The sequence below is a fragment of the Aspergillus lucknowensis genome (assembly GCF_044049455.1).
Source record: "Aspergillus lucknowensis strain CBS 449.75 chromosome Unknown BJX67scaffold_90, whole genome shotgun sequence".
Lineage (NCBI taxonomy): Eukaryota > Fungi > Ascomycota > Eurotiomycetes > Eurotiales > Aspergillaceae > Aspergillus > Aspergillus lucknowensis.
In genome coordinates, this window is record NW_027263634.1 from 31,529 (window position 1) to 56,097 (window position 24,569).

Below are 24,569 nucleotides of genomic sequence, written 5' to 3' on the forward strand. Positions count from 1 at the left end.
CTTCTAGAAACTGTAACCGAACCGCCGGCGCACAGGACAAGATGCAACAAGCAAATCCTGCCCGTGATAGCTGGTTAACAGGAGCTTTCATCCAAATACAAGCGATCGAAATCGTCGTCTTCGACTTCAGAAATCGTGGCGTCTGGAGAGCTGGCTCGTGTGGCAGGCGGGGCTTTCAGCACATGACCGGGCTCAGCTGAGAATATTGGATTTTCTTCAGCGGCTGTCTTCGAGAGAGAGCCAGCTAGTGGGTTGAATGAATACCCGGTCGGACTTTCATGGCACTCAAACGGGCTGTATCCAACATACTGTACATCCCCGAAGAGATACTGTGGTGACAGCCCTCTATCGGCTCGCTTCATCGCAGGAGAATGCCAGCCCACCAAGGGGTCGATACGACCATAGACATTCAGGAGTGGCTCAATGTTTTCTTTGTCCACGATGGACTGAGGACCTTTCTCCAGGCTGGCTGAGGAATGGATGGGAGCATGGGGTGAGTGAGAATTGTCCTGAATTGTCAGATCTCGCTGCACAGAACGTGCCTGAGAGGTGGTTAACCCCCCGTGGAGGCACTTGGTCTGGTTCTCTGGCTGAAACTCTCGTAAAGCTGCGACGTCGCGAAATACGGCGAGCTTGTTGTGTGGTCTGAAGTCATGGCTGTGAAGAGCGAGGTCATACTCCCCCATGCCATCCCCAATAGAGATCTGCCCACCAAGGCCACCAGGCGCTTGAAACATCTCTCGTCGAGGGCTAAACAAGTCGCGGTGATCAATGTCGCCCAAGCTATCTCCATCTCGCTTGATGTTTTTCCTGGCCCTTTTACCATCAGGTCCACGCTGTGCGTTTGGGTCCATCTGGGAAAGTACTCGTTTGGGACGAGGAGCACGCTTCTTCGGAATTGGTGTCTCACCTTTCAGGGGACTGCTGTCTTCGACATTGCCCGAAATCACGCGCTGTTTTCGCAGAACCCCAGTGGGAGAGAAGACGAGTTCGGTTGGTTCAACTCCCATTGACGTCCTCTCCATCATCTTCAGGATGCTCTCGTCCTTCTTCTGATTACGCTTCCGCTTCATTTGTTCTGTGGCGGAGTCAAAGATATCCATTCCTGGCCACAAAACTCCCTTCAGCCTTGCAATTTCATCTGCTCTCTCCTTGTCTATATCACTGGCGTTCGAGTACTCGAAACTGTCGTTGTCGTCAACGAAGGGGTCGTAAATGAGGGATCCGTTCAAGGGCGGGGCTTCATGGTTCCCTCCACAGCAGAAACCTTTGGGCAAGCATGGTGAGGTGTGTGTTTCCTCCTCTCCCGAGTCATCCTCGTTGTCTAACTTCCACTGACGATGTATGCAATTCACTGGGTGATCGCCTGATAAGGGATTTGGTACCCGAGTATGCCCTGTTCGGCCATTGTTCAGTAATCAACAGTAGGAGCAGCTCAGTAGCGCCTCATATTACCTATATCAGTGTCCGGGTTGATGAAGGGATCCGAGAGGCGCGGATCGATGTAGTCGGGAAGATTGTTGCCGGAACCACAAACTGGTAAAGGCGCGGCCTTATATTCCTCACCCTTCTCCGTCTGTCCAGCCTGTCCAACGTTGTCTAGCACGGCATACTTTCCTTGCGACTTCTTCCTGCGTGAGTCTTTGGATGACATCCGATCTGAAAGGAGCTTAGCCAGGTTATTGGTCTTGTACCAATGATTGTAGTCATCCAGCAACACTTCAGCTTGCGGCTCTTGGTGGCTGCGTACTTGAAGCTTGAAGTAATGGGACAGGTGGGCTTTCGAGGCGATATGGGTTAACAGGTGTGATACGTCGCTGAATTTGGGTTGCTTTGGGCATATGTTGCATAGGAGTGCTGTTGCATCCATCATAGGCAACTTCAGGCTCTCCTCGGAGAACCACGATTGCAGTTGGATTCAGAGGGGGTTGGAGAGGTTGAGGAAGCAGCAGGTTGCAAGTCGTAGCTTTCATAAAAGGATAACGAAGCACAAGACAAGAAACCAAACTAGAAAGGCTAATCCTGGAGATGGAGACGACGACTTCCCCTAGAATGAAAGAAGAGATGAGATTGAGGAAGGCCATCAACTCGCCGGGGACTTGCCTGAAAACGCTCCCATGCCATTGCCATCAATACAATTTGTAGAAGAAAGCGTGCTCGCCCAGCGACGAGCAAGAGTGACGGTTTAAGAAGGAACAACCGTCTGCCCGAGCTGGTCCAGTGGCAGGTGGTGCTTGCCGTAGCAGCACCTGCTACCTGTAGCCTAAGAGCAAGCGACCTCAACATACAACCATCGCTACCACGAGTACAACGACGAACAGGCCCCGGACATTATTCAGGAGTCAGGTCTCGACGTAAAATATTGACACAAATAGATATGCAATTCCTTGGTATTTGTTCTCGTTCCATAATGGATGTGCCACTGCGTCTTAACAGCCAATTAACAGGCCATCGTAGAGGGGTGAAGCGGAAATAAGTCACAGCGCCTAAGAGTCAATCTTCTCCTGCATTGTATCCCACAGCTCATAGGCAGAGAGAAGTATGGGTTATTAGATTGCAGGAGGTGAAGGCTACGAACATCGCCAGTTTCACAAGGAGTCTCCAACTCGAGACCGAGCTTACGCAGAGAAGATTTTCCTTATTATAGCTTTCGGCATACAACTAAAGGTTGGGGTTAGTCGTGACCCATGTGGCGCAGGATGGCATCCCGACACTTACTAGACAGGATCTACTTCGTCAATGCCTTCAAACTTTAAAAGACTTAAGCCAGCGACGGCGAAGTGGGTATGGAAAACGTCGACCGCGTGACCAGGTCGATCGGCGAAACCACCAGCTTCTGGATCCTTGGAGGCATTAGTAAAAGGTGCATGCATTGGAACGGACTCAACTAACCTGACAACGTAGAATGAACGCGGCGAGTTTAGAGCCGTCAATCCAATGGAGCTTGTCAATCATGGCTAAGCTTGCGCCAACCCACCAGCTGTAGCATGCATCCTCTAGCTTTTCCGGGCGTCCGTTCAGTCCACCGTTGTCAAGCTGTCTCTCGCTAAGCCAACTGCCGAGGCGGTCTTTGTCGACTAGATCCAAGCGTCCCGCAATGGCTAAAGCCCCAACGCAAGTAAAGACTTGACCGGCATGCGACTCAGCCCCAGGACAGATTCCGTACCCTCCGTCCAAATTTTCGCATTTTTGCACGTATGCGATGGCCTTTGTAACGTCCACTAGGTCTAATAGGTTTAAGAGGGATAACGCATTGAGAGCTCCATATAGGAACCTCGTATCCAACTCCCCCCATTCGTCGCCCATGAAGGATCCGGTGTTTTGGTCCTGCAGTCCTGCGATGACTGAAAATACACTTAGTCAGGGATCTTCAACCCAAGGTACTTCGTGTATAAGGGCCATGTATCGTACAGGAACCGACTTTCTGTTTGCCGCCTAACCCGCGTTTTTCGAGCTCGTCAACAGCATCCAAGATCACGAGAATCTGGATAGCGGAGACAGTATACAGCATGTGCGCGTCATGGCCTGGCGCAGCGCCAAAGCCACCATTCTCTCGCTGGCATGAGAGCACAAAGTTAATGGCATCTTCACGGGGCAAACCATCAGGACATCCAAGGAGGTGCAGTGCGGTCAGGCCCCAGTAAACTCCATTAAGTCGCAGATGCTCCGTTAACCAGTATTCTAACTCATCTTTCCGCTACCATAACCTGTCAACCGTCTCCTCGCGAAGAGAAGTGGTATGGTAGGAATGAGGATGACGCACGCTATCCAGTTTCTTGACATAGTCAATATGCTTCTCGGAGTAGAGCTTCTGGGCGGAGAGTGTCCCAGCAGCCATGCCGGGACCTGAGACCAAGGACATTATTTAGAGAGAATCTAATTGATGAGGTTAGTGGTTTGGGGAAAGAAAAGCCCTGGAAAAAGCCCCGGGTCGGTAGAATCGTTCCAATTAGAGGAGGACGGTTTTGGGTTGGAGATTATTAAGTCAAAACAAGCGCAAGGCCAAGTTTGTCAGACAGCATGACATTGGAGATCAGTCGGAACGCCACAGGATGACTTGTTCTGTCATGGTGTTGCAGAAGCCTCGCCTCCAGGCTCCCGCTTTTTCGCAAGAGTCCCAAAGACGTTCGGGTGTTGTGTGTCGACCAGGGCTCAAAGTCTGGTACTCACACGTGACTTAGCGCGGCAAGCTAGGAAAGACGCTTTTGGTCGGAAGTGGGCCCTGGTTTCAGATTTTTGGCGCTTCCGACCACATTTGATATGGCGTTTGGTCACGGGTTGCAGCGGTGAGGGCATCTGCAGGCTTGCAGGGAGCGTTCTTGAACGCTGGAACACCGTCCTCGAGAGCGGTAATAATCAGAGACCAATCTTCGCGCCGAGTGACTCATTCTTCAGAAGGGTTGCCCATTCGGCCAGCAAGGCGACCTTGTTTGTTGGGCAAGCCCGAGATACAAAGAGGTTTCCATTTCTTTTCTGCCAATCATGATAATCAGGGACACATAATTTGGAGATGGGAAAGCTCTCGTCGTCTTGCTCATTCAGTTGGACGCTTTCTCTCATGCTTCGGGTACATCACGAGAGAGAATCGCGCTCGGGCCGCTATTTTTATCGATGGAGAGGGGTGTTGAAGGGATGCCAAAAGCCCACTCAACATCGCTCGACCGTCGAATTTTCATTGACAATTGTTACTTTTGGTTGGGGAGATGGTTGATTTGCTGGGACAGCCTGTTTCCTCGTTGCTTGAACCCCACTGGTTGTATCAGAAAGCCTCTTGAACCACGGTTGAAGACACCTGGGCAGTGGTTTCAACCAGCTGAATTCGGCAGCTCTCAGAAAGTGGAAACATTATTGGGCCTCATTACGACATTGAGTCTCGTCAAAGCCAGGCTCGATCACAGCTGAACCTCTGAGCAGGGACCATTCGCGTCCGTCAAGAACTACATCAGATTCATTCAACTGGAGTGGATGATTGAAAATGTTGCACTGACCTCGTCTTTCAGGAACTTGGTGCCCCGCTTACAGTTGATTCGCTGGAACATTGGACAACCCCTTGACGGTTGTCTCCGGGTTGGCCAATCCGATGCCCCAATCGCGACACCCGAGCTGGCACAAAAGACATCATCCCGCTCAGTTCCAAGGTCCTACTGTCGCCCGTTATCACTTGAATCCTTTCAAGATGGATCCTTCCAAACAATGAGTACCCCTGCAGGGCGGTTCACAAAATGGAAAGCCTGTGTGGCCATATTTCGGAGTAATTTTGATAAAATTGTACAGAGGTACCCCTGTAGGAAATGGTTCAGGGACCGAGAAGCGAATTAATGAGCATTCGTCGAGAAGGCCGACAGTGCCCCCGGGCCAGGTGAGCTCCTCCGCAATCCAATTCAAGCTGACGAGGCCGCCTGAGATAGCGCCTGTCAGTGGGTCGATCACATCCCAACACAAGTCAATTGTTTCCGCTCTGCATGCAGGGTGTCACCTTGTCTGCGGTTTCTTCTCCAGAAAGGATCTCGCAGTCGTCTTTATCTTCCGTTGAGGGGGGAAATGCTCAAAATATATTTGTTCCTCGGAGCGGTCTATTAGGAGAACCATCGATGCCAGTGGAACTTTACTCTCCATGAGACTGCTTTGGGTGCAGAGTCTTTACCGATCGACAAGACTTTATCATTCTGGTAAGGGACCCGCGAACTTTAATCATCTTTGGAAGCGCTCGCGCCAAAAGACAACCACCGACTTGAAGCTGTTCACTTCACCCTGGGCCCTTCTTGGTCGACGCCATCTCCACTGGTGGTGCCCCCCTTAAAAAGAGCGGAGGCAACGGAGCCCTTAGTCTGCCACAGTGCCGCGCTTACATCGCGCTATCAAGGAATGTGTCGTCGCTGCGACGTTGACTCTCAGACCCGTGCAAGGCTCACTTTATCCTGTCGTCAATTTCTCGATTCTCGCCTCGTGAAGGTGTCTTTGTGCAAACCATTCACTCCCAATTCAAGTCTGTTGTTTGTTGCTGATTTTCCTGTGGCTTTGCCTTCCATTGAAAGCCACTAGCGCTTCCAATCTCCTTGCCACATTTTCTTCTGCTCCGACCGCCCACGCAGCGTCCTCAGAAAAAACAAAGAAACCGATACGTTGCGCAGACCTTGCGTGGTGGCCGGTTATCGCTTCATAAGACGATTGTTGTGAATACTGGAGCGAGGAGTCTACCACCAAAGACAAGAACCGTTCGGAGGTGTGCCGGCACTTCATATGAGGGGTGCGAATTGGTATGTCGTGATTCTGTCCTCCTGGCGGGAAGGGTTTCTACCGGGCCTGACGCCGAATCGGCGCGGCCGCGTGGTCTGCTTAGTTTCAGGTGTCTTTGTTTCTTGAAAGTCGTCGAGACGATTCTCTTCTCGTTGATTGGCCTCTTTGCTTGAACTTTGCAAGATGATTCACTAACACGATGCGACTGGCTGTAGGCTTGACTGAATCGAAGCATTTCCAAACACAACCCACCACCGCTCTTCAGCTGTCGTCCGTTCCGGTTAGATTGGCAAGGCTGGCTCCAACGCAATCGACTTCTTGATAACTTGGGATTTGCGCCACAGATTTTGGGGGAATTGAGAATTCAGTATCACAAGACACTCTAGAAATTCCGGAGACTGGGACGTTCATGGTCAGTTTCTCTTCCGTCCCATCATATATGATGCACTCGCCTTTTCCTGCTAACCGCTGGGCTCTGAACAGGCTGCTTACCTGCTCCTTTGACATCTGATCTCCTTCTCGAATTTGGAACCTTGCCTATTACCTCACACCGTCTTCAGAAAATTTACCAACACGTCGCCAGTGCCCAGAATGCCTTCTCGACAATCAACGGTTCCAAACCTAGACCTGAGCTCGTCCACTCTCCAGGCCGGTGGGAGGATCTCTTCTCCTTTGACTCCTGGCGCCCACAGCTCTGATGGCCTTAGTCCTTTGACACCGCATTCTCCGAAGTCTTCTTCCGGTTCAACATTTTTCAAGGGGGCCACGATCCGCCCGGTCACTCAGGACTCAAATCAGGTGTCAAACAGTCCGACCTTTCCTGCATCTCCTACACTTGCTGCGGAGCCATCCACCCCGGGATTCACAGCCATTCCACCATACCCTCCGTCGCCCAGAGAGTCTCCTAAGCACACGCGTGATCCCTCGCGCTCTTTCTTTGCTAGCCTTAAGGCTCCTAAATACTCGCACAAAGCCCAGAGGTCTGATAGTTCCGAAACTTCTGGTGAAAAGCCGAAAAGCCGTGGCAGCTCTAGAGATCGGAGGGCACCTGTCTCGTCCAAACTCTATGAATCGACTCCGGATCTTCCGGCAAGTATTGAGCGTGCTGCCCAGCAAGAAGCCGGTGGGTGCCGATTGGATTTTCGTGCCTCGTTTTTGTCTCAGACTAACCATTTCCGCAAAGGCTGTGACCCATCCGATGACAAGAATACTCAGCAACAACCGTCGGAGCTGAAGAAAGTCGGCACAGAATCGGAAGGGTTCAATTCCCTCAGGAAGACAAAACCCCGCTTTGCGAATCTTCTATCACGCTCACGGTCGATCAGGTTGGATGATTCTTCCTTAAACAGGGTGCCGGGCCGGCGCCCATCAACCGGTCTCATGAAACTCGAGGAGAATGCCAAATCGGACACGCAAGAATCTATGAAAACGTTATCTCGCCAAGAACGTGAATACAAGACCTCCGGAAATGAGACGGTTCGAGGCTATACGCTCGACAGAAGTACGGAATTTAGCAGTAACTCCACGGTCCGAAAAGAAAGATATTACGGTGGCTCGATGGTGCCATCGGCCTCACTCAGCCAAGTGTCGGGTGCTTCAGCTATCCTGTTCAACAACCTCAAGCAGTCATCTAGTGGAGCAGCTGATCGGTTAGGGAAGGCCGGGAAGGGTTTCTTCGGCAAGATCACTAGGAGTGGCAGCACCAATGAGCGTGAGCTGGTGACGGATGATAACTACGTTTGCTCCGTTATAGAATTGCCGTTGATTGAACAAGCACGACGAACACGCATCGCCAAACGGCTCGAGGATTGCAGGGACAAGACCGAGTTCTGGATGCCTGCCTTGCCATACCGCTGCATCGAGTAAGTCAGCAGAGTTCATTCAAAACCGAGTCAATAAACTGACTCAAAAATCAGTTACCTTAATTTCAAAGGTTGCGAGGAAGAAGGCCTCTACCGCGTACCGGGTAGTAATAAAGAGGTGAAGCACTGGCAGAGACGCTTTGATACAGGTAGGTGTCGGATCCATTTCCTAATCCGGCCATATGCTCATCACACCTTCCAGAGCTTGACATAAATCTTTTTGATGAACCGGATTTATATGACATCAACATAATTGGCTCGATGTTCAAGGCTTGGCTTCGTGAACTACCCGACGAACTGTTCCCCAAGCAAACTCAGGCCATGATCGCCCAAAAATGCGAAGGTGCTACGACTGCTCCGCAGATGCTGAAGGACGAACTCTCGAAATTACCTCCTTACAATTACTACCTTCTCTTCGCGATAACGTGTCACCTCAACCTCCTCCATTCCTACGTTGATCAGAATAAGATGGATTACCGCAACCTTTGCATCTGCTTCCAGCCGTGCATGAAAATTGATTCTTTCTGTTTTCATTTCCTGGTCTGCGACTGGAAAAACTGTTGGCAGGGCTGTTGGACGGAGAAAGAGTATCTTCAACGGGAAAAGGAAATGGATGAGAAAGAGAAGGCAGCCCGAGCAAACGAAAACAACGCCACTAATGTTGATGAAAGGGCCGTTTCTTCTGGCAGTAGCCAAAACAGCACTTATGAAGCACCCGCGCGCCCCGAGACGCCGAAAAACAAGAAGAAGAAGAAGCCTCGAAACATCGAAACGTCTCATACGAGAAGTATATCGCAGCTACCTGAACTTGGCCCACCTCTTTCTCCCATCCAAATCTGAGACTCCTCTGAAATTTGCTCGACACATGCCCTCTTCTTCGTTTCACAAGCCACACTTCAATGAGGAGGTTGTTTCCGTCCAGTCGCTAATAAGTTGGTCTACATTTACCGTTCTTTCTTCAAGCGTCTCGTCGCACCATATACAAGATCTCCGGCAGGAACCGCAGATCAACGCAATGGTTGGGATTGTACATTAAACATCTTCTGCGATTTGGTTGCAATCTCTCTAGGGTCTCTCTATTTATTTGGCATCGTTTGATCTCTCTGGCAATTCCCTGTGTCTTGTTGCGATTCTATTTCTTTTTAGTTTTCCGTTCCCCGAAATTGCATACCTGGCGCGTTTGGAGTTGGTGATTCTTGGTCAGCTGTTATCTTCAATCTTCTCTGTGGCTGTAGAATGGCTTTTCTACTAGTGGTTTTATGCCTTATTCCGCTCCTTGTGGCTTACCCGTCCCGTAGTCTTGACGGTACCGTTGATCTAGGAGTTTGCATGATCCGAATACATGCATGTGTTTTGGAGCCTTCCGCACCTGGCTTATCCTTCAATTTGCAAGCCAAGTTGTGTCTCGAGGTTTTCGCCATACCCTGACTGGTTTTCCAATCTGCGCCGATATGGCCGACGATCTTCTTTGACCGCAAATATCATTAGGTATCGTATTTGGCGGATTGCGGCATCGTGACAGCAAGAACGTTACTGACAGGAGTCGATTTCTCCGAAAAGGGTAATATTGCTTTTTAGCCCAAACAAAGGACAACCTCAGAGGCTCAGACTCTATGACACCACTCCAGACGCCGAGAATATCCAGCATACCGGGAAATTCTACTCCGTAGAGAGAGAAAAGAAACCTTCCGTAAGCTCAATATAGTTCCTTATCGTGCCCCCGACTTTCGCGCATTCCGTTCGTTAGCTCTCATTTTCCTTTCGTTCCGCCGTATCCTCTCCTTTCTTTCAGCACGGGACATGCCACGAATCGAGCTTCCCTTGGCCGCCGCGTCTTCCTCCTTCTTCCAGTCTTTCTCCTTCACTTCCACCAGCCAGTCATCATCAGACTTATTGTTGCCCTTATATCCCCAGCGAGGCACCCACTCGCCTGACTCCTCGTCATAGACCAGCTTCTTCCGGCGCTCTTTATCTGCCAGTGCGGCACCGGGTTTGTTGCTGTACTTGCCGATTCCCTTCTTGCGCGCGAAAAGTTCCCACTTGGTCGGGGCCTTGGGGGTCGGTAATGGCTTGTGTCGGGGGAGGGTTGTCGAAGGGGGCGGGAGGGTGAGGAGGACGCCTTGTTGTGTTGAAGAAATTGGGCAGGTGGTTAGTAGTTGGTTGAGGAGACTTTGGATGCCGTCTCGGGCGGTGGCTTTTAGAGATATATTCAGCGGTTCGGAGCGGGGGAGTTCGAGGGGGTTCGGGTCATTTGCGAGCAGGTGGCCTAGATCGAATGTGTATGGGGTTGGTTTTGAGACGGTGATGGGCCTGTCGAGTCAATGTCAGTAGATGTGGTGGGATTTGAACATGAGAACGAGCAACTTACAGTCTGTCGGGTTTGGTCTTGGGGGCGGACGTAGAGTCTGTGACTGAATTTGCCATTTCTGGTTCTATGTGAGGCGCAAAGGATCTCGAGAAAGGAAATGAAAAGTGTCACTGTTAGCCCAAGATAAGGCGGGAAAACAACGGAAAAAAAAAGTTTGGGGATCATATTCGGTGGCCGCTTTTGGGGGTGATGCCAGTACCCGTGGACGGGCCCACCACCGTTTATAGCGGCGACACAACTAACCCTAAATTGGTAATTTGAGGTTGAGCGGCCAAATTTGTCCTCCGACTTCGACTGCCAACTTCTCTCCGCATCTTGCAACGACCAGCCTGCAGACCTCTTCTCGCGCCATTCCCCTGCCAATCACCATTGTCGGTTGGAACACTGGCTTTTGTGCCGGTGCACTGCATCACAATGGTTTCACCGTTGTGCTGGGGCTGCCTGACACTACTTCGCCAGGCGCCTCGCACAATTTTACCGTCGCCGACCGCGGTGTCCCAAGCAGCAGCATTTCACACATCCGCCGCCATTTATGCCCGTGTCCCGGCACCTCGAGGGCGGGATTCGGCTGTCGGGTATCGTCGGTCCACGTCTGCGAATATCAAGAAGAAGAGGAAAGTGTCGGAGAGGGCACGTCCTCCACCCGTTGGGGAGCGCAAAGCGCTCCGCAAACGTATCGTCCTTAGCAACCCGAATGCTCTCGAGGTTGAGGGTATGCCGGAGCTTTCAGAGGAGACAATGGTGGACTCGCGCCTTCGCGGCACGGTCGTCGGCCTCCCTGTACCAATGCTGGATCAGTTGAGAGCCGTGCAGGCGTTCAAGCCGAAGCAGGGTTGGTCGATCTTCCGTCGCCCAGGGACAGTTTTGAGACGGGAGACCCTGGAAATGGGCAGGCTTTTCGAGAACATCTCTGGTGAGGGTGAAGACAGGGGAGTTGTGATCAAAAGAATCATCAGCGGGCAAAGGAAGTCAGGGAAGAGTGTCCATTTGCTCCAGGCCATGGCAATGGGCTTTATCAAGAAGTGGGTTGTCTTCACGGTGCCTGAAGGTAAACATAGCCCCCCTTCGCCGCTCCGTTTACCGTATTACTGACAACGACCCTAGCCGGAGAATTAGTTTCTGCTACCAATAGCTACGCGCCACTTTCCGACGAGAACCCGCATTTATACGTCCAGAACGAGGCAACGGCGGCTTTACTCTCCCGCACTGCTGCTGCTAATAAGGCCGTGCTTTCTAAGCTTCGTGTCTCTCAGCATCACCCTACCCTCTCCGCTGCTAAACCTGGTATGACGCTGGAGGACCTTGCCAAAATTGGTGTCCAGGATCCCGCGAGCGCCTGGACTGTCTTCCAAGCGCTGTGGCTGGAACTCACATCGACCTCTGCTGTCCCGGGTCTTGAAAAGAATTTCACTCCCCGCCCTCCTATCCTGGTAACGGTTGACGGACTCGCCCACTGGATGACGCATTCGAAGTATCGCAGTGCTCAGTTTGAGCCTATTCATGCTCACGACCTTGTATTTGTCCGACACTTCCTTTCCTTACTGAAGCCTGGTCAAGACAAACCCACTCTACCCAACGGAGGAGCTCTTCTCTATGCCACCTCGACCACTACGAACCCCCCATCCGTCTACAGCTTCGACGTCGCCCTCAAGCAAGTTGCAGCTCGGCACGCTGGCGTGGACCCCTCGTCCCCAGAGTTCCCTCAACCTGAAGCCTACAGTAAGACCGACCCGCGTGTCTTCGAGGCGCTAAGTTCTCCAAAACCTACAGCCGCGAAGGAAGGTATGCTAGAACATCAAGTGCTGGGAGGGGTGACCCGTGATGAGGCTCGAGGCTTCCTGGAGTATTTTGCGCGCAGTGGCCTCCTCCGGGAAACTATCAATGATGAACTGGTTGGCGAGAAGTGGACGCTGGCTGGTGGTGGTGTGATTGGTGAGCTTGAGAGATTGGGGAGACGGGTAAGAGTGGCTGCGTAGACGCGCCTCCTTGTTGCAGGGGATTGTGCTCTTTTCTATGGCCTCACTCTCATGCTATGGGATAGATTTCCGAATTATACCTGTACTTTACTTTTTGCTGGATTTTCTCGAGTGTTCTGTACGCATATAATGAAACTAGGTATCCTTAGGTTTCTTCGCTGCTTGGATCGCGAGAATGCACACTTTGCAGTAGATTAGGAGAAGGTCGGCCCTGAGAGAGAAGCGAAATCAATCCCAGAATTCTGGAAGCCATATTGGGCGCTTCGTTCCGTTTCACGAGCCTCGCAGACCGTTCCTCGTGGCAAGGCCTCGCATCGTGACTCGGAGACAGCTTCCGAGTGACCTCTTCGGATAACACTCAGATGCACAGAAGGTATCAATGCACAGCCTTGAGATAGCGAAGCGGGAACATTGTCTTCGAGACAAGGGAGGTGATCTGCTTCGTGGGGGCAGTGATACGAACTGTTTCGCTCGGGACAGCGTAGTTCGGTGACCTGGTGGCTCAGCCTCCGTCCTCTTTCGACTGCCTCTTCCTCATCGCTTTGCTTTCTTTCATCACTCTTCCTTCTTCTCCTTCTTCAAAGGTACGCCAGCCTTGTCGAGGGGCTGTGTTTCGTGTCTGGTAATCTAAATAACGCCTGGGGAAGCCTTTCAGATGCCAGCTCCTCTTTTTCAGTCCCTGAAAAATCCAGATCTTCCCCGCACTAGTTGAGGTATCCTTCACGTCTCGCGCACGGTTTTTGTGCTCTTCTCAACTGTCATTTACCGCCAGCGCTTTTTGCGCCCTGAAGCGCCTCGTCTAGAGACGATGTCTGGATCGCGTCCGTACTCGAGTTCTCATCGTCATCAAGCCTCCGGTCCTCCTGCCCCAGAATGGCGAGTTCCGGCTGCTCCGCCGAGGCCCGCCAGCATCGCGAGTCCTCCTCCCCCATCGTATAACCCGGGCGGTGTTCACGGACCTGCTTATGGGACTCCTGCCGGACATGCGGCCCCAAACGCACCTCCTGCACCTGGTTTCGCTGGCGCCAACACGGCCATTTGGGGGGTAAATTACAACAACAAACAATATCCTATCTACGCACCACCTCCGCTACCGGTGAGTTCTTCGCTGCCGCTAGCGGCTCTTCCTACTTTGGCACTGACTTGCTCTTCAGCCTCGCCCTTCGAGCACGACCGGCCAGCCTTCAAGCGTCCAGCACCCTATAGTGAGCACTGCGGATCCTCACAATCCTTCTATCGGCGCTCCCGCCTATGGGGGTCAGGCGTCTGCGGGAGAACACCACCAACACTGGACGACGAATACGCCTTATGTACATCCGCAACCTGCCACCTCCGTACCTCCCCCTCCACCACCGCCGCCGCCCCCGCTAGCTCCAGCGCCGGTCGTTGATGCGCCGTCTTATCAGCACTCTATACCCCCACCGCCGCCAACACCACCGCAGCCTCAGCAGATATGGCATCAATCACCGCCGCCGTCGTATTCAGCAGGCCCAGTAAGCCAATATCACCCTCCAATCGCCGCCCAGAGCCAATCAAGTCCGCCTCCCGCGGTTCACGCACCAACTCATCATCCGAGCCCCAGTTTCTCGCAACAAGTGCATACCCAACAAATTAGCTCCGTTCCTCCAGAAAAGCCCGCGTCTCAGTCTCCGGCACCTGCGCTTCTCTCAGCATCTGCACCCCCTGTGCCTCCAAAGACTAGTCCGTTGATTATCCCAACTGGCGCTTCCGCCCTGGGTGCCGGGGCCCCGTCCGATTGGGAGCATCTGTCTCCCATCGCAGGAGAGATTGATGATGTAGATATTTTCAAGCCGAGAAAGGAGACGCCAGCAACAAATGCTATACACGAGCCACTCCCGGGCCACCAGGCTAGCACCTCAGGCGTGGCACTGAACAATCGTCCCTCCACTCCCCCACCGTCAAATTCGGCGTTCGCAAACTATACAGTAAATGCGGGAACACCGCAGTCTCAGTCCCAGCCACAGCCAATCCAATCTCCTATCAGCCCGGGCACTCAGCAGGATTTCCAACCTCCCGTTCACCCAACTAGGGTTGACAGTGCCGGGTCGGATTATAGCACTGTATCTGCTGTTGCCAACTCCGAGAGTATCGACGGTCTTATCGAAGCTTGGAATAAGCCTTTATCGACAGAGAATAAACCATCGACCGTGCATCAGAGCCCCAAAGTTGGACCGGAATCGGTATCTTCTCGACGAAGCCCAAGCCCTGTTGGAACTCCACCGGCAAAACAGCCTGAGCATGGGGTTTCCGCAAAGGAGATATCAGTGGCGGTGTCGGGTAGCACAAAGGGTTCTCCCAACGAACCTGTGAGGAAAACCGAGAACCCCAGGCCGCAATCTAAGCCGGTAGACCGCTATGAGGATCTGGATTCTTGGTCACAGTCCTCTATGGAACGCTATGTGGCGATGTTGCGGAAGGAAGCCGTCGCGGACTCGGACCAAGAACGCTTCAACATCTTCACGGCGTTTATGGCAAAGGAAACCAAACTTCGGGAGATTCTTTACAGTATTGAGCATGAACCCAAGAGCGTAGCGGAAGGACCGCAGCAATCAGGTGCTCCGCAGCCTCAAACCTTAGCGAAGGAGGCCGAAGAGAAACGCCCTCCTCCCGACAGCGCGGGACTCATACCCGTGGAGACGGAAGAGGGCTATTTTGGCCAATCTATTGGTGCGGACAGTGCAGGAGATGGTGGTTACAGTCCAGGAGGGCGTCCAATACTTCCTCGGCTTCATACTCCCAAGCCCCCACTACTACAGAGATCCGCATCGAACCCTAGTGGCCATAAGTATAGCGCGAGCCATGCCATTGCTGCGCACGCGCTGCGCTCGACTTCGGTGCCGCCGATGATGAACGAGGCCCCTAGGAATACACTGTCTCCTCTCACGACGCATCCGCCGCAGCGAATTTACACTCCCTTCCGTTACACTGAAGGACCCCAACGGGGTTCTGATAAGCTCCATTTTGACCGCCCAGCATATCAAGCATATTCAGCTTTGCGGCAGGCGTCTGCAGAAAGTGGACGCGTTATGGCCGACGCACCAGTCGAAGCTAACCGGAAAAGATCCAGCTCTGGGGCCTCGGTGCAGAATGACCTGGATGAGACATTTGTCGGCTTGATTAGAGAAAAAAGCGTTAGTTATCGGCAAAGGCCGCCGCAGATGACACCACCACCGCCATTACCAGCTTCGCTCCGGCAAGGCAAGCCCCCAGGCCCTATTGAGGACTTGCGCACTGTCGTTTCGTCGCCTGTCAACAAACAGTCTGAGAGCTTGTGGCATTCAACCGTTAGAAAAGACCTAGAAAAGTACACGGACGACTTCAACTGGGTCCGGGAGACCTTCAAGCCTTGGGAAGCTTCCAGTAAGGCTCGCAGAGAGAACCTGGATAAAGAGCGCATCAAACGCCAGGCGGAGTCGGAAAGCCATATTGATGCGCTGTTCAACGGGAAAGAAATCGGTTATGCTGATATTAACATTCTGGAAGAAGAATTTCGTCAATCAGAAGCTCGTACTCAGCTTGAGGAAGAGCGAGGAGAGCTCGAAGATTTTATATCTAACGTCTTCAATGTAGTCGACAAGCGTCTGGAGCAGGAGATTGCTACGCTTCGGGTCCATTACGATTCTGCATTCGGTCAGCTCGATCGCGAGAACAGCAACAGGGAAGATATTGGCGATAAGCACAGTATATCGCATACGATGAAGATCGTGAACGAGATCCATCACAGATTGGAGTTGAGACACCACAAGCGGCTAGAGATTGCTCTTGACCGCGAGCGCCGACGAAAGAAGGCTGAGAGGCGGCCACTTGTTTTTATGGGGGATTCTGCAGCATTAAAGAAACTAGACACTGAGTTTGATCAGATGGAAAGACAGAATATCCTCGAAGCCGCTCGTGCCCGCGATGAGCGAGCTAATAAGCTCATGGACTTGTTCGACGATGCCATCATGCGTGGACTAGGGGAAAACCAAAGTATTCTTGATGATCTTGCCGCGAAGGTGGCGCGGGTTGATGAGGTTGCCATCCGCTCCTCGGGACTTCCGGACGCAGAGATTGAACAGATCCTGAAATCCGTGTACGCTCTGGTGGCGTCTCTGCGGAAGGATTCTGAATCGATCCTCCACAGCTTCGGCAGGGCCGATTCAGCCCTCAACAACGCAGACTACAGTGTCTCCGTCGCCGAGGCGCGCTACTCCAGCTCCGAGCCTGACGTGTTCCGCCAACTGGAGGCAGAAAAGAAGAAAGAGGACGCCAAAATCCAAGACAACCTCCGAAGCAAGCTGCAGAGCGTCCGTGTTGGGCCCGCTAAGATCACCAACAGTATCAACGACGCTCTCAGGACGCTAGGCAAAACGCCTTTCCCTGAACAGCCAGTTCCTTCCGATGTTATTCCCGCGAGTGATCTGTATGATGTTTCTCTACCTAATCCGGCTAGACCTGCTAGTACGACTGGAGTGGTAGCGAGGAAAATGGACGGTGACCCGGAGCATCGGGAGCGGCTGCGCAAGGCGCTGGAGGAGGCCAAAAAGCGGAATGCGGCACGCCAGCACTCGTCCTCGATTTCGAAGGAATAGTCTGTTTAATGTGGTATACATGGCCATGACTCAACGAATTTTCTTATACTCTAATACCCCTCACCCTTTGGCGATATATGATTGTTTTGCGGTCTGGTGTGTTCGCTATAGATGGACTCGGTTACGGTCTTTGATAGGAAGAACAGCCAACTTAGTTAATCTCGAGGTCTTAATTGATGTCAACTTTGCTGTAACTTCGCCTCGGATCTCAAGTAGGGATCAGACCCCCGGGCCAGGGTATACACCACCAGATACTGGATGCAGAGCCGCAACGCCACAGGACTCACCGTTTCGTTTCTTCCTTTCAAGCCCCAATCCGTACCTCAGCTCACTCAAATACCTAAATGACGGCGTCGATCGGTATGGCTTCAAGAGCCGTTGGAAGGAGCAGCGCCGCCTGTGCCACAGCTACTCGCTGGTAACCGCTTCGCAAACACACCCTCCCCCAGCGTCAACGCTAGACAGCCTCGTAGACGCCCTGCTGCGGCGTCTACCCTGTGTATCCTCCATCTCCAACCAATTCTCCCTCTCCAGATATGTATCCCCCCCTACGGTTTGGATAGATACCGTATCGTCATGCGGCGCGGTCACTCGAGCCCGCTCCACTCCACAGCGCGGTGGATCTGGAACCAGAAATCGCAACAGGAGTTTCTGTGCCTCTTTTTTCCTGCGCCGCGTTTGACCATCGTAGCTCAGCTGGTAGTACTTTGAAAGAGGGGAGAAAAGGCTAGGTGAGAGAAGAAAAACGGTAAAGAGCTGCCGCGGAGGTCGACAGACTTGGGGCACACACATCCCGTTCCCATGTTTTTATGGTTCGGGAAGAAGCCAAACTCTACCAGAAAGAAACACCCGAGCAAGCAGGAGGTGCCCAACGTGAGACCTTCCCTATTTATATATCGCGGCCATGTCCGCGCCCACGAGGCAGTTGCGGAGTCTTTCTATTCATGGAGACCCGCCTGACAACTCGGGGTCGGAGGCAAACGCAGAGGGAAACCCATCGGCACGCGAACGGAAAGCACACACGACCACAGCCCTCCAGAGGATGAGGCGGGACTCTCGCCCTCAGATGATGGATATGTCCGCTGTCGTAGGTTCGTCAGGGTTGACATACGACCTCTCGCAGTCGGGGCTAGATGTTGAGACCAGGGCGAGGGCGGTTCTCGGGCTCACGACGGGGTTCGACGTGCTGTGGTGCTCTTCCTCGCGGTGGGGGTATGAATTTATCCTAGGGGAACGAGTGCGTGTCTGTGTTGGCTCGGATTCACGTTCCGGTTCGAATGGAAGTGCCTATACGTGCTCCTGTGCTGCCTTTCGGGGGAGACCTGATGTAGCTTGCCAGCATATCTTTGTGAGTTTTCCTCAGCCAGAGCTTGCCATCGGGGGGTGGAAGTGTGTGGCTAACCGTGGCCTTGCGTGCAACAATGTAGTGGCTTCTCGATCAGCTTCACGGCCAGGTCGTTTCGATTTCTTCTCGTTCTTCTCCTCCTCCTTCACCACCTCCGCATAGGATCCTACTCTCTCACGGGGGTCACGCTCGTTCATTTGCACGAATCGAACACCTTCTCGGGCATGGGTCATTGACACTTGAAACTCTCGCGGATCTCTTAAACTGGCCGTACGTCCGTTCCGAAGCAGAAGGTGGTATGACTCGGACTCAGCGAGTGCGAGATATCCTGTCCGCTTTTAGCGCGGACGTTCTCCCAGGAGAGTTCCGTATGGACCTTGCCGAAGACGACGAAGACGACGGAGACGAGGAGTGGGGAACAACGAGGAGACGGACACCCGAGCAATGCGTCGTCCAAGGCGACTTCGAAGCAACCTTGTTCCGGCTTGCCGTGCACGATGATGGCGTCTACGCCAGCCTATGCAAGGCCATGCCCCCCGGTGCATGTGCGGCTATCTACTTCGACAAGGCGTTGGAACGCTCAAGGAAGCTACTCGCCGATTTCGACCGGTTCTGTCTAGACTACGGGCAACCAGGGTGTGAGATAAGGGCGAACAATTTCACCATCGATAGCGTCTTGGAAGACGTGCAAGCGAGCGTCGACAACATCCACGAGAATATCCTCTCTCGAAGCCCACATGGTACGCTCGGTGCCGCGAAGGCCCTTGTGGCCGTCCTGGAAGACATAAGCAACAGGAATAAAGATGCCCTAGATAACAACCGGCACGGCCAGACATCCTTTGCGAACGAAGATGAGGACAATCGGAACATCTACCACCAGCTCATTGGGAAGACAGACGAGACGGGGAAATACTTCGTCCTCGATGCTCTTGGCTCCTTGAGTGGCCGCGACCTCCATCAATTCAAGGATAGATTGAGGGCAGTACTTCAGAAAAATGAAGTGAACCGGGCACCAAGGGATTATATCCTGAAACTGGGTGCTCTCCTTGGTGCTGTGGAGGCTGCAGAGACGGGGACGGACACAGATGGAAGTCGGGGGTTAGGGAGAAAAAGGGCTGTCGGGGGGCAGGAGGGTGCGGAGAGTGAAGGAGGTGGGAAGAGGCTGCGGTGATACTGGCCTCTCTCTAAGGCTAACTCGATACTAGTTTTAGGAATGCGTCACAGCATTTGGGATAGTAGTATGGAAGGCCAGTATGTTAGCACGGGCCTGCGAGTTGCATATAGTTATTCTTAAGACAAGAGTAACTCACAACCCAAGAAGAGGCCCGCCATGAGGCACTCTTGTCACTGGTTTGAGGTATGCGCTTGCTACCCTGTATAGATCGTAAGTGTGGGGGAGTGCTATCAAATTTAAGGTTGCAAGATACACCACCATGAACTCTGACTGTTTGATATTACGTACGGTGCAGGGGCTGACGACTAGAACTTTGGAGAAAAAGCAAGTGAGGTAGGTAAATTGAACGACTAGGAAAGATCGAGCACCACACGTCCCTGCAATGTACCCGCCTCCATCTCCTTGAATATATCTGTCAGGGCATCCATCTTCTCCGTTCGGAAGTGCGCCTTGATCACGCCGCGGGAGGCAAATTCCATCGTCTCAATGGCTTCAGTTCGGTTGCCCACGGCCGACCCCGTGATGTTGAGATGCTTGTTGATGAAGATACCTGGGAATGCGCTCCCGACGGCCTTGGGTTCGTTCTCTGGAATGCCGACGCAGACTGCTGTCCCGTTGTATCGAAGGAAAAGGAGACTCTGGGCATAGGCGATGTTGGATGCTGTGCAGACAACTACGGCGTGCGCGCCGAGTCCATTCGTAGTGAGGGTCTTGACGTGCGAAGAGATGGCTTCGAATTTGTCGTCGACGGGGAACTTGGTAATGTCGACGAAGTGTTCAGCGCCAGAGTCCTTGACGAGTTCCTCCTTGCTGCCGTGGTCGACCCCGATCACTCGCAGACCCATGCCCTTGCTGGCGATTTGGACGGCCAAGTGGCCGAGGCCGCCGCCGGCGCCGGAGATTACGATCCACTGACCAGGCTGTGCCTTGCTACGCTTGAGGGCGGCGTACACTGTTACACCGGCGCACAGGAGAGGGGCCGCTTCGTCTGAAGGTAGGCCGTCAGGGATTGGGGTGACGTAGTGAGCGGGGCCCAAAACGTATTGCTGAAATGTGCCCGGAGTATAGTATCCGGAAATCTTCTGGTTGAAGCATAGGCCATCCGCACCGTCCTGACATGGAGCTTGGGTCCATTGACGTAAGCTTGTGGTACCTAAAGGCCCTTCCGAAGAGCGTACTTACCACATTGCCCACAGGCACTGGAAAGCCACTTGATTCCGACTCTATCTCCGACCTTCAAGCCTGATGATTCCGCGCCTGCCCCCAGCTTTACCACTTTTCCGACACCTTCATGGCCGCCGACCTGTCCTGGTTGGGTAGGATATGGTAGCATTTTCCACTGTAACTGATTAGACCACAAATTCACGGGATTCGATGCTTGTGGTATCCCATACCGAGTTGGTCATGACGCCGAAATCTGAGTGGCACACGCCAGAGTGAGTACTGCACAAGGTATTAGCTCCGAGCGTTTGGTACAGAAGGCAGTTTTCCCACAGATTAACCAAGACTTCATTGGCACCAGGCTCAGGTACATCGAGTTCGACGAGTTTCGTCGAGACCGTGCCCGGATTGTCGTAGATGACGGCTTTCTGCTTCTTGGGGATATCGGGGGTCGCCATCTCGAAAGAATAGTAAAAACAGAAGATACACTGCACGATGTACACTTTGGGATGAAGAAAACGAAGAAGAAGAAGAAGAAGAAGAAGAAGAAGAAGAAGCTAATGGGACCAAGGGGCTTCCAGCGGAAGGGATTTACACCCCTCTTTTTATATCTCCGGCCATCCTTCAAGGCAGTGTCACGCCAATCAATCCGATGCCCGAAGGAGGAGGAAACTGGGGGGTGAGGGGAAATGGCCTGGATCCAAGGAAACAGTGGAGTGCTTGAGTCCTTCGATTCTGAGACGCCGCGAGCTTGGCTGAACGAGGGTACAAAGGAGGGGTTGCGAAAAAGGCACTCAGTCGACAGGGTGGTCCTCAGGCAATGGCTGTCACATTATTGGGTACGTCGGTTCGAGCACCCTGTCGACTGAGCACTGCTGGCTGCAACCGAGGAGATTCGATTCAGGAAGGCGTGACGTGCAACAGCCTCGGTTGCGGGAGCTGTGCCTGGAATGGCTCTCATTCGAGCTTTAGCTTCGTAATGCGGAACTTTTTGTAACACCAGAACCGACAATTGACGAGGGGCGATTGGCTCTGGTCTGGTCTTGTCTGGGGACAGGCAGGTGCAGTGGAGAGGCGACGCGGGGTGAAGAAGAGAAGCAATCACCAAGCCTTCTGTTTTATACTTCGCTGCTTGAGGACCCTGGGCCTGCATTTTTCTGGGCCATGACCGATCCATTCGTTTTAAGAACTCAGTAACTCCCGAGAAATTTATCCTCCTCCGGACATGCTCGTTATTTCGGTTTAAAAACACCCGACGGTTAATTATCAGCAAGAATTTACCCCCGACAGCACGGCTTTATATCCTGAGCTTGAGCTGCCCGCCGTTCCTCAAGATGCTGGAATTGAATTCTCTTGTACGTGGGTATTATTCAGAATTCCCATCGACATGTCTATTCCGATCGTGGACTCCCACATGCACCTCTTTCCCGAATCGCATGTCCGCACGCTAGCCTGGTATAACCCCCAAACCCCAGGACCCCTTGGCTTGCAGCATTCGGTAGATGAATATCGAGAGGCGACGAGGTCCGTCCTGCCCGCGGAGAACCCGCAGCCCACATATCTGCGCGGCTTTATATTTGTCGAAACGGACCGGCTCTCCTCGGTCGAAGAGTCCGCATCCAAGACGAAGTCCGGGGTATACGGATGGGGTCACGCTCTAGATGAAGTTTCCTTCCTTGCACGAATTGCTAGCGGAGAGCCAATCCCTGGGGAGGGTCACAGAGCTGAAGACAGCGGTCTCTGTTTGGGGATCATCCCCTGGGCGCCTGTGCCGGGGGGACCGGAGGCTCTGGCGAAGTATATGAGGCTGGTCAGGGAGAGGGTGAAATTGGACGAGGTATGGCGGAAAGTCCGGGGCGTGCGATATCTGCTGCAGGATAAGCCGCCCGGAGTGATGCTAAAACCTGCGTTCATCGAAGGTCTGAAGTGGCTGGGGAGACAAGGTCTCACATTTGATCTTGGCGTGGATGCTCGTCAGGGGGGCCTTTGGCAGCTGGAAGAGGCGGTCGAAATGCTGCGGGCGGTTTACGAAACCGTCGATGATGAGAATGATAAAGTCACTGTTGTGATAGGTACGTACTAGGTTTCCTTCCAGCTTCCCATCTCAAGAAGCTAACCCATCAAAGACCACCTGTGTAAACCCAACCTTCGCCTTCCATACACTTCACGCGAATCGATCACCACCCATCCCGATTTCCTGCAATGGCAGGCCCAAATCAGAGCCATGGCCCAGTATCCAACGACATATATGAAACTTTCAGGCTCCTTCTCTGAACTCCCACCTCTTTCTTCAGAAGCCGAGCCTGACGTTCATCTTCTGGTCGAGAGACTTCAGCCATGGGTGGGTACCATTTTTGATACCTTTGGGCCAGGGAGAGTGATGTTTGGCTCGGACTGGCCTGTCTGCAATGTGGGTGGAGGTGGAAATCGGGTCACCTGGGACCGCTGGAGACGAGTTACAGAGGAGATCTTGGAGCGAAACGGCCTCAACGGCAGGCAAAGGGCGCGTGTTTGGGGAGAAGTCGCTGTAGAAGCCTACAAAGTGAACTTATGACTTTATATTCTCTTGTTGCAAATCATATGGCCGCGATTCGAAGAGTGACTAGTAGCTGACAGGGTAGATGCAGGGGAAGTAATAGCAAAGATTGCTGGGAAGTGAAAGAGCGATGAAAGCGCACGATTTCCCAGCTGGAGGTGAATCAATTGAGCGAGGAAATCGACAGGAATTTCCTATCCCGCGACGTCCAACCGAGGGTAGAGACCGGACCAGTCCTAGGCATCTCGCCCCGCGCTCCCAATTCTATGCCGATGAAAGGGTTAGATTTGTCTGGTTATCGTAGTATTCAGTGAACCCTCAGCATTTGTCTTCGTACTCTTTTCGCACCTCCTCCGGAAGATTGGAGAATACCCCACCTTCCAGAGGCGCCTCAGTTTTTGTTAACACAACAGACGCCCAGCAGTGAATTTTTTCATCTTCATCCCGCCGAGGCCTCTTGTGATGGTTAGTTTCGACCGTCAGGTAACCGAACGCTGGGCGGAGGATCAGAATCACGAAGCGACAACTGATAGCCGGGGTCTTTTCATCTTCGACTCCCTTGGAACTCGCCCGGCCCTTCTTGTCGGCAAGGCTCCTTGCAATTCAGCGGTATTACTGGCAGGGGCAAGTTCCATAATATTGGAGTGGCTGTCGTAGAAAGGGAGAGTCTTCAAATGGCGAAACTGCATATCCTTTGTCGTGAGGTTCATCCCGATACACAACTCATCCGCCATGCTATAAAGTGGAGCTGGGCCTTTCGGCTCACTGTCGGTTGGACGACTATTCTTGAGTAACAGGCGCAGAATGGGATCATTCAACAATCGACCAACGAGTATTTCTTGAGCAGTGGCCCTGAAGTGGCAGTGGTAAGAGTATACCGATAGCGTGACGAGCGCCATTCTTCTCCATGAAGACACCGAAGCATAAGCTGCCGGGCTTCATCTCGACGATCTGCGAATAATTAGGCAAAGCCATCCGCACGCTTGATAGGCATCGTACCAAAAATCATATTCTGGAACAGAAAATTGAGATATTTTGCCCAACCAGCTGGTGGGAATTGGAATGTAGGTTGTTCTCGTAGATCGGGAATATATGCCTCGTCAAGGTAATAGAAAGGATTGCAGAGGATCTTCTCATACAACTATTTGGATATCATCACGCGAGCGAACAATTTCGGGAGATTCTGGTAGACTGATTCCGGTAATCAGTCCCTGAGGGTTCTCCAGGAGGGCATTCATTTTTGCAATTCCGTTTTATAATACCGGATCATTTGCACGACTTAGCAAAGGAGGAGCTATTGCCGCTTGCGTGCGAGGCA

General features: G+C 52.7%; 10 protein-coding genes across 10 annotated transcripts; 6 read left to right on the forward strand and 4 right to left on the reverse strand.

Annotated features, from left to right (window-relative positions):
• Positions 1-74: 74 nt before the first annotated feature.
• BJX67DRAFT_386418 (uncharacterized protein) lies at positions 75-1,870 on the reverse strand (the record flags this gene model as incomplete). The annotated part of the gene is made up of 2 exons (XM_071034060.1): positions 75-1,396; positions 1,456-1,870. The coding sequence occupies 2 exons, from the start codon at positions 1,868-1,870 to the stop codon at positions 75-77; spliced, it is 1,737 nt and encodes a 578-aa protein (XP_070880568.1).
• A 748-nt stretch (positions 1,871-2,618) lies between these two features.
• Positions 2,619-3,838, reverse strand: BJX67DRAFT_386419 (Rab geranylgeranyltransferase subunit beta BET2; the record flags this gene model as incomplete). The annotated part of the gene is made up of 5 exons (XM_071034061.1): positions 2,619-2,661; positions 2,719-2,843; positions 2,893-3,344; positions 3,412-3,697; positions 3,764-3,838. The coding sequence occupies 5 exons, from the start codon at positions 3,836-3,838 to the stop codon at positions 2,619-2,621; spliced, it is 981 nt and encodes a 326-aa protein (XP_070880569.1).
• Positions 3,839-4,270: 432 nt separating this feature from the next.
• On the forward strand, positions 4,271-5,066 carry BJX67DRAFT_368262 (uncharacterized protein). The gene has a single exon (XM_071030613.1). It carries the CDS (start codon positions 4,612-4,614, stop codon positions 4,900-4,902), a length of 291 nt encoding a protein of 96 aa, XP_070880570.1. The 5' UTR covers positions 4,271-4,611; the 3' UTR covers positions 4,903-5,066.
• Positions 5,067-6,628: 1,562 nt separating this feature from the next.
• BJX67DRAFT_334700 (putative Rho GTPase activator (Bem2)) lies at positions 6,629-9,210 on the forward strand. The gene is made up of 4 exons (XM_071027564.1): positions 6,629-6,649; positions 6,721-8,099; positions 8,154-8,248; positions 8,302-9,210. Exons 2-4 carry the CDS (start codon positions 6,829-6,831, stop codon positions 8,937-8,939), a joined length of 2,004 nt encoding a protein of 667 aa, XP_070880571.1. The 5' UTR covers positions 6,629-6,649; positions 6,721-6,828; the 3' UTR covers positions 8,940-9,210.
• A 457-nt stretch (positions 9,211-9,667) lies between these two features.
• On the reverse strand, positions 9,668-10,673 carry BJX67DRAFT_334682 (ribosome biogenesis protein RRS1). Its single transcript, XM_071027563.1, has 2 exons — positions 10,468-10,673; positions 9,668-10,409 (listed from the first exon to the last, which is right to left on the reverse strand). The coding sequence occupies exons 1-2, from the start codon at positions 10,521-10,523 to the stop codon at positions 9,809-9,811; spliced, it is 657 nt and encodes a 218-aa protein (XP_070880572.1). The 5' UTR covers positions 10,524-10,673; the 3' UTR covers positions 9,668-9,808.
• A 95-nt stretch (positions 10,674-10,768) lies between these two features.
• BJX67DRAFT_334722 (mitochondrial 37S ribosomal protein mS29) lies at positions 10,769-12,690 on the forward strand. Its single transcript, XM_071027566.1, has 2 exons — positions 10,769-11,515; positions 11,572-12,690. Exons 1-2 carry the CDS (start codon positions 10,882-10,884, stop codon positions 12,441-12,443), a joined length of 1,506 nt encoding a protein of 501 aa, XP_070880573.1. The 5' UTR covers positions 10,769-10,881; the 3' UTR covers positions 12,444-12,690.
• A 1-nt stretch (position 12,691) lies between these two features.
• Positions 12,692-17,125, forward strand: BJX67DRAFT_334719 (uncharacterized protein). The gene is made up of 2 exons (XM_071027565.1): positions 12,692-13,539; positions 13,598-17,125. The coding sequence occupies exons 1-2, from the start codon at positions 13,252-13,254 to the stop codon at positions 17,033-17,035; spliced, it is 3,726 nt and encodes a 1,241-aa protein (XP_070880574.1). The 5' UTR covers positions 12,692-13,251; the 3' UTR covers positions 17,036-17,125.
• Positions 17,126-17,939: 814 nt separating this feature from the next.
• On the forward strand, positions 17,940-19,551 carry BJX67DRAFT_375906 (uncharacterized protein; the record flags this gene model as incomplete). The annotated part of the gene is made up of 2 exons (XM_071031768.1): positions 17,940-18,383; positions 18,463-19,551. 2 exons carry the CDS (start codon positions 17,940-17,942, stop codon positions 19,549-19,551), a joined length of 1,533 nt encoding a protein of 510 aa, XP_070880575.1.
• A 176-nt stretch (positions 19,552-19,727) lies between these two features.
• Positions 19,728-21,288, reverse strand: BJX67DRAFT_334747 (zinc-dependent alcohol dehydrogenase). Its single transcript, XM_071027567.1, has 4 exons — positions 21,049-21,288; positions 20,949-20,997; positions 20,737-20,893; positions 19,728-20,677 (listed from the first exon to the last, which is right to left on the reverse strand). The coding sequence occupies exons 1-4, from the start codon at positions 21,171-21,173 to the stop codon at positions 19,905-19,907; spliced, it is 1,104 nt and encodes a 367-aa protein (XP_070880576.1). The 5' UTR covers positions 21,174-21,288; the 3' UTR covers positions 19,728-19,904.
• An 814-nt stretch (positions 21,289-22,102) lies between these two features.
• Positions 22,103-23,269, forward strand: BJX67DRAFT_375908 (uncharacterized protein; the record flags this gene model as incomplete). Its single annotated transcript, XM_071031769.1, has 2 exons — positions 22,103-22,787; positions 22,842-23,269. 2 exons carry the CDS (start codon positions 22,103-22,105, stop codon positions 23,267-23,269), a joined length of 1,113 nt encoding a protein of 370 aa, XP_070880577.1.
• Positions 23,270-24,569: the final 1,300 nt, after the last annotated feature.

What these genes read in the sequence shown, in the direction of transcription:
- BJX67DRAFT_368262 (XM_071030613.1), top strand. Translation starts at nt 4,612, where the DNA reads ATGGAGAGGGGTGTTGAAGGGATGCCAAAAGCCCACTCAACATCGCTC.
- BJX67DRAFT_334700 (XM_071027564.1), top strand. Translation starts at nt 6,829, where the DNA reads ATGCCTTCTCGACAATCAACGGTTCCAAACCTAGACCTGAGCTCGTCC. An exon ending in TTGCCATACCGCTGCATCGA is followed by an intron (nt 8,100 to 8,153) that starts GTAAGTCAGCAG and finishes CTCAAAAATCAG; the next exon opens with TTACCTTAATTTCAAAGGTT. An exon ending in GCAGAGACGCTTTGATACAG is followed by an intron (nt 8,249 to 8,301) that starts GTAGGTGTCGGA and finishes CACACCTTCCAG; the next exon opens with AGCTTGACATAAATCTTTTT.
- BJX67DRAFT_334682 (XM_071027563.1), bottom strand. Translation starts at nt 10,523, where the DNA reads ATGGCAAATTCAGTCACAGACTCTACGTCCGCCCCCAAGACCAAACCC. An exon ending in AAGACCAAACCCGACAGACT is followed by an intron (nt 10,410 to 10,467) that starts GTAAGTTGCTCG and finishes TTGACTCGACAG; the next exon opens with GCCCATCACCGTCTCAAAAC.
- BJX67DRAFT_334722 (XM_071027566.1), top strand. Translation starts at nt 10,882, where the DNA reads ATGGTTTCACCGTTGTGCTGGGGCTGCCTGACACTACTTCGCCAGGCG. An exon ending in TGTCTTCACGGTGCCTGAAG is followed by an intron (nt 11,516 to 11,571) that starts GTAAACATAGCC and finishes CAACGACCCTAG; the next exon opens with CCGGAGAATTAGTTTCTGCT.
- BJX67DRAFT_334719 (XM_071027565.1), top strand. Translation starts at nt 13,252, where the DNA reads ATGTCTGGATCGCGTCCGTACTCGAGTTCTCATCGTCATCAAGCCTCC. An exon ending in ACGCACCACCTCCGCTACCG is followed by an intron (nt 13,540 to 13,597) that starts GTGAGTTCTTCG and finishes CTTGCTCTTCAG; the next exon opens with CCTCGCCCTTCGAGCACGAC.
- BJX67DRAFT_334747 (XM_071027567.1), bottom strand. Translation starts at nt 21,173, where the DNA reads ATGGCGACCCCCGATATCCCCAAGAAGCAGAAAGCCGTCATCTACGAC. An exon ending in TCGGCGTCATGACCAACTCG is followed by an intron (nt 20,894 to 20,948) that starts GTATGGGATACC and finishes AATCAGTTACAG; the next exon opens with TGGAAAATGCTACCATATCC. An exon ending in CAGTGCCTGTGGGCAATGTG is followed by an intron (nt 20,678 to 20,736) that starts GTAAGTACGCTC and finishes AATGGACCCAAG; the next exon opens with CTCCATGTCAGGACGGTGCG.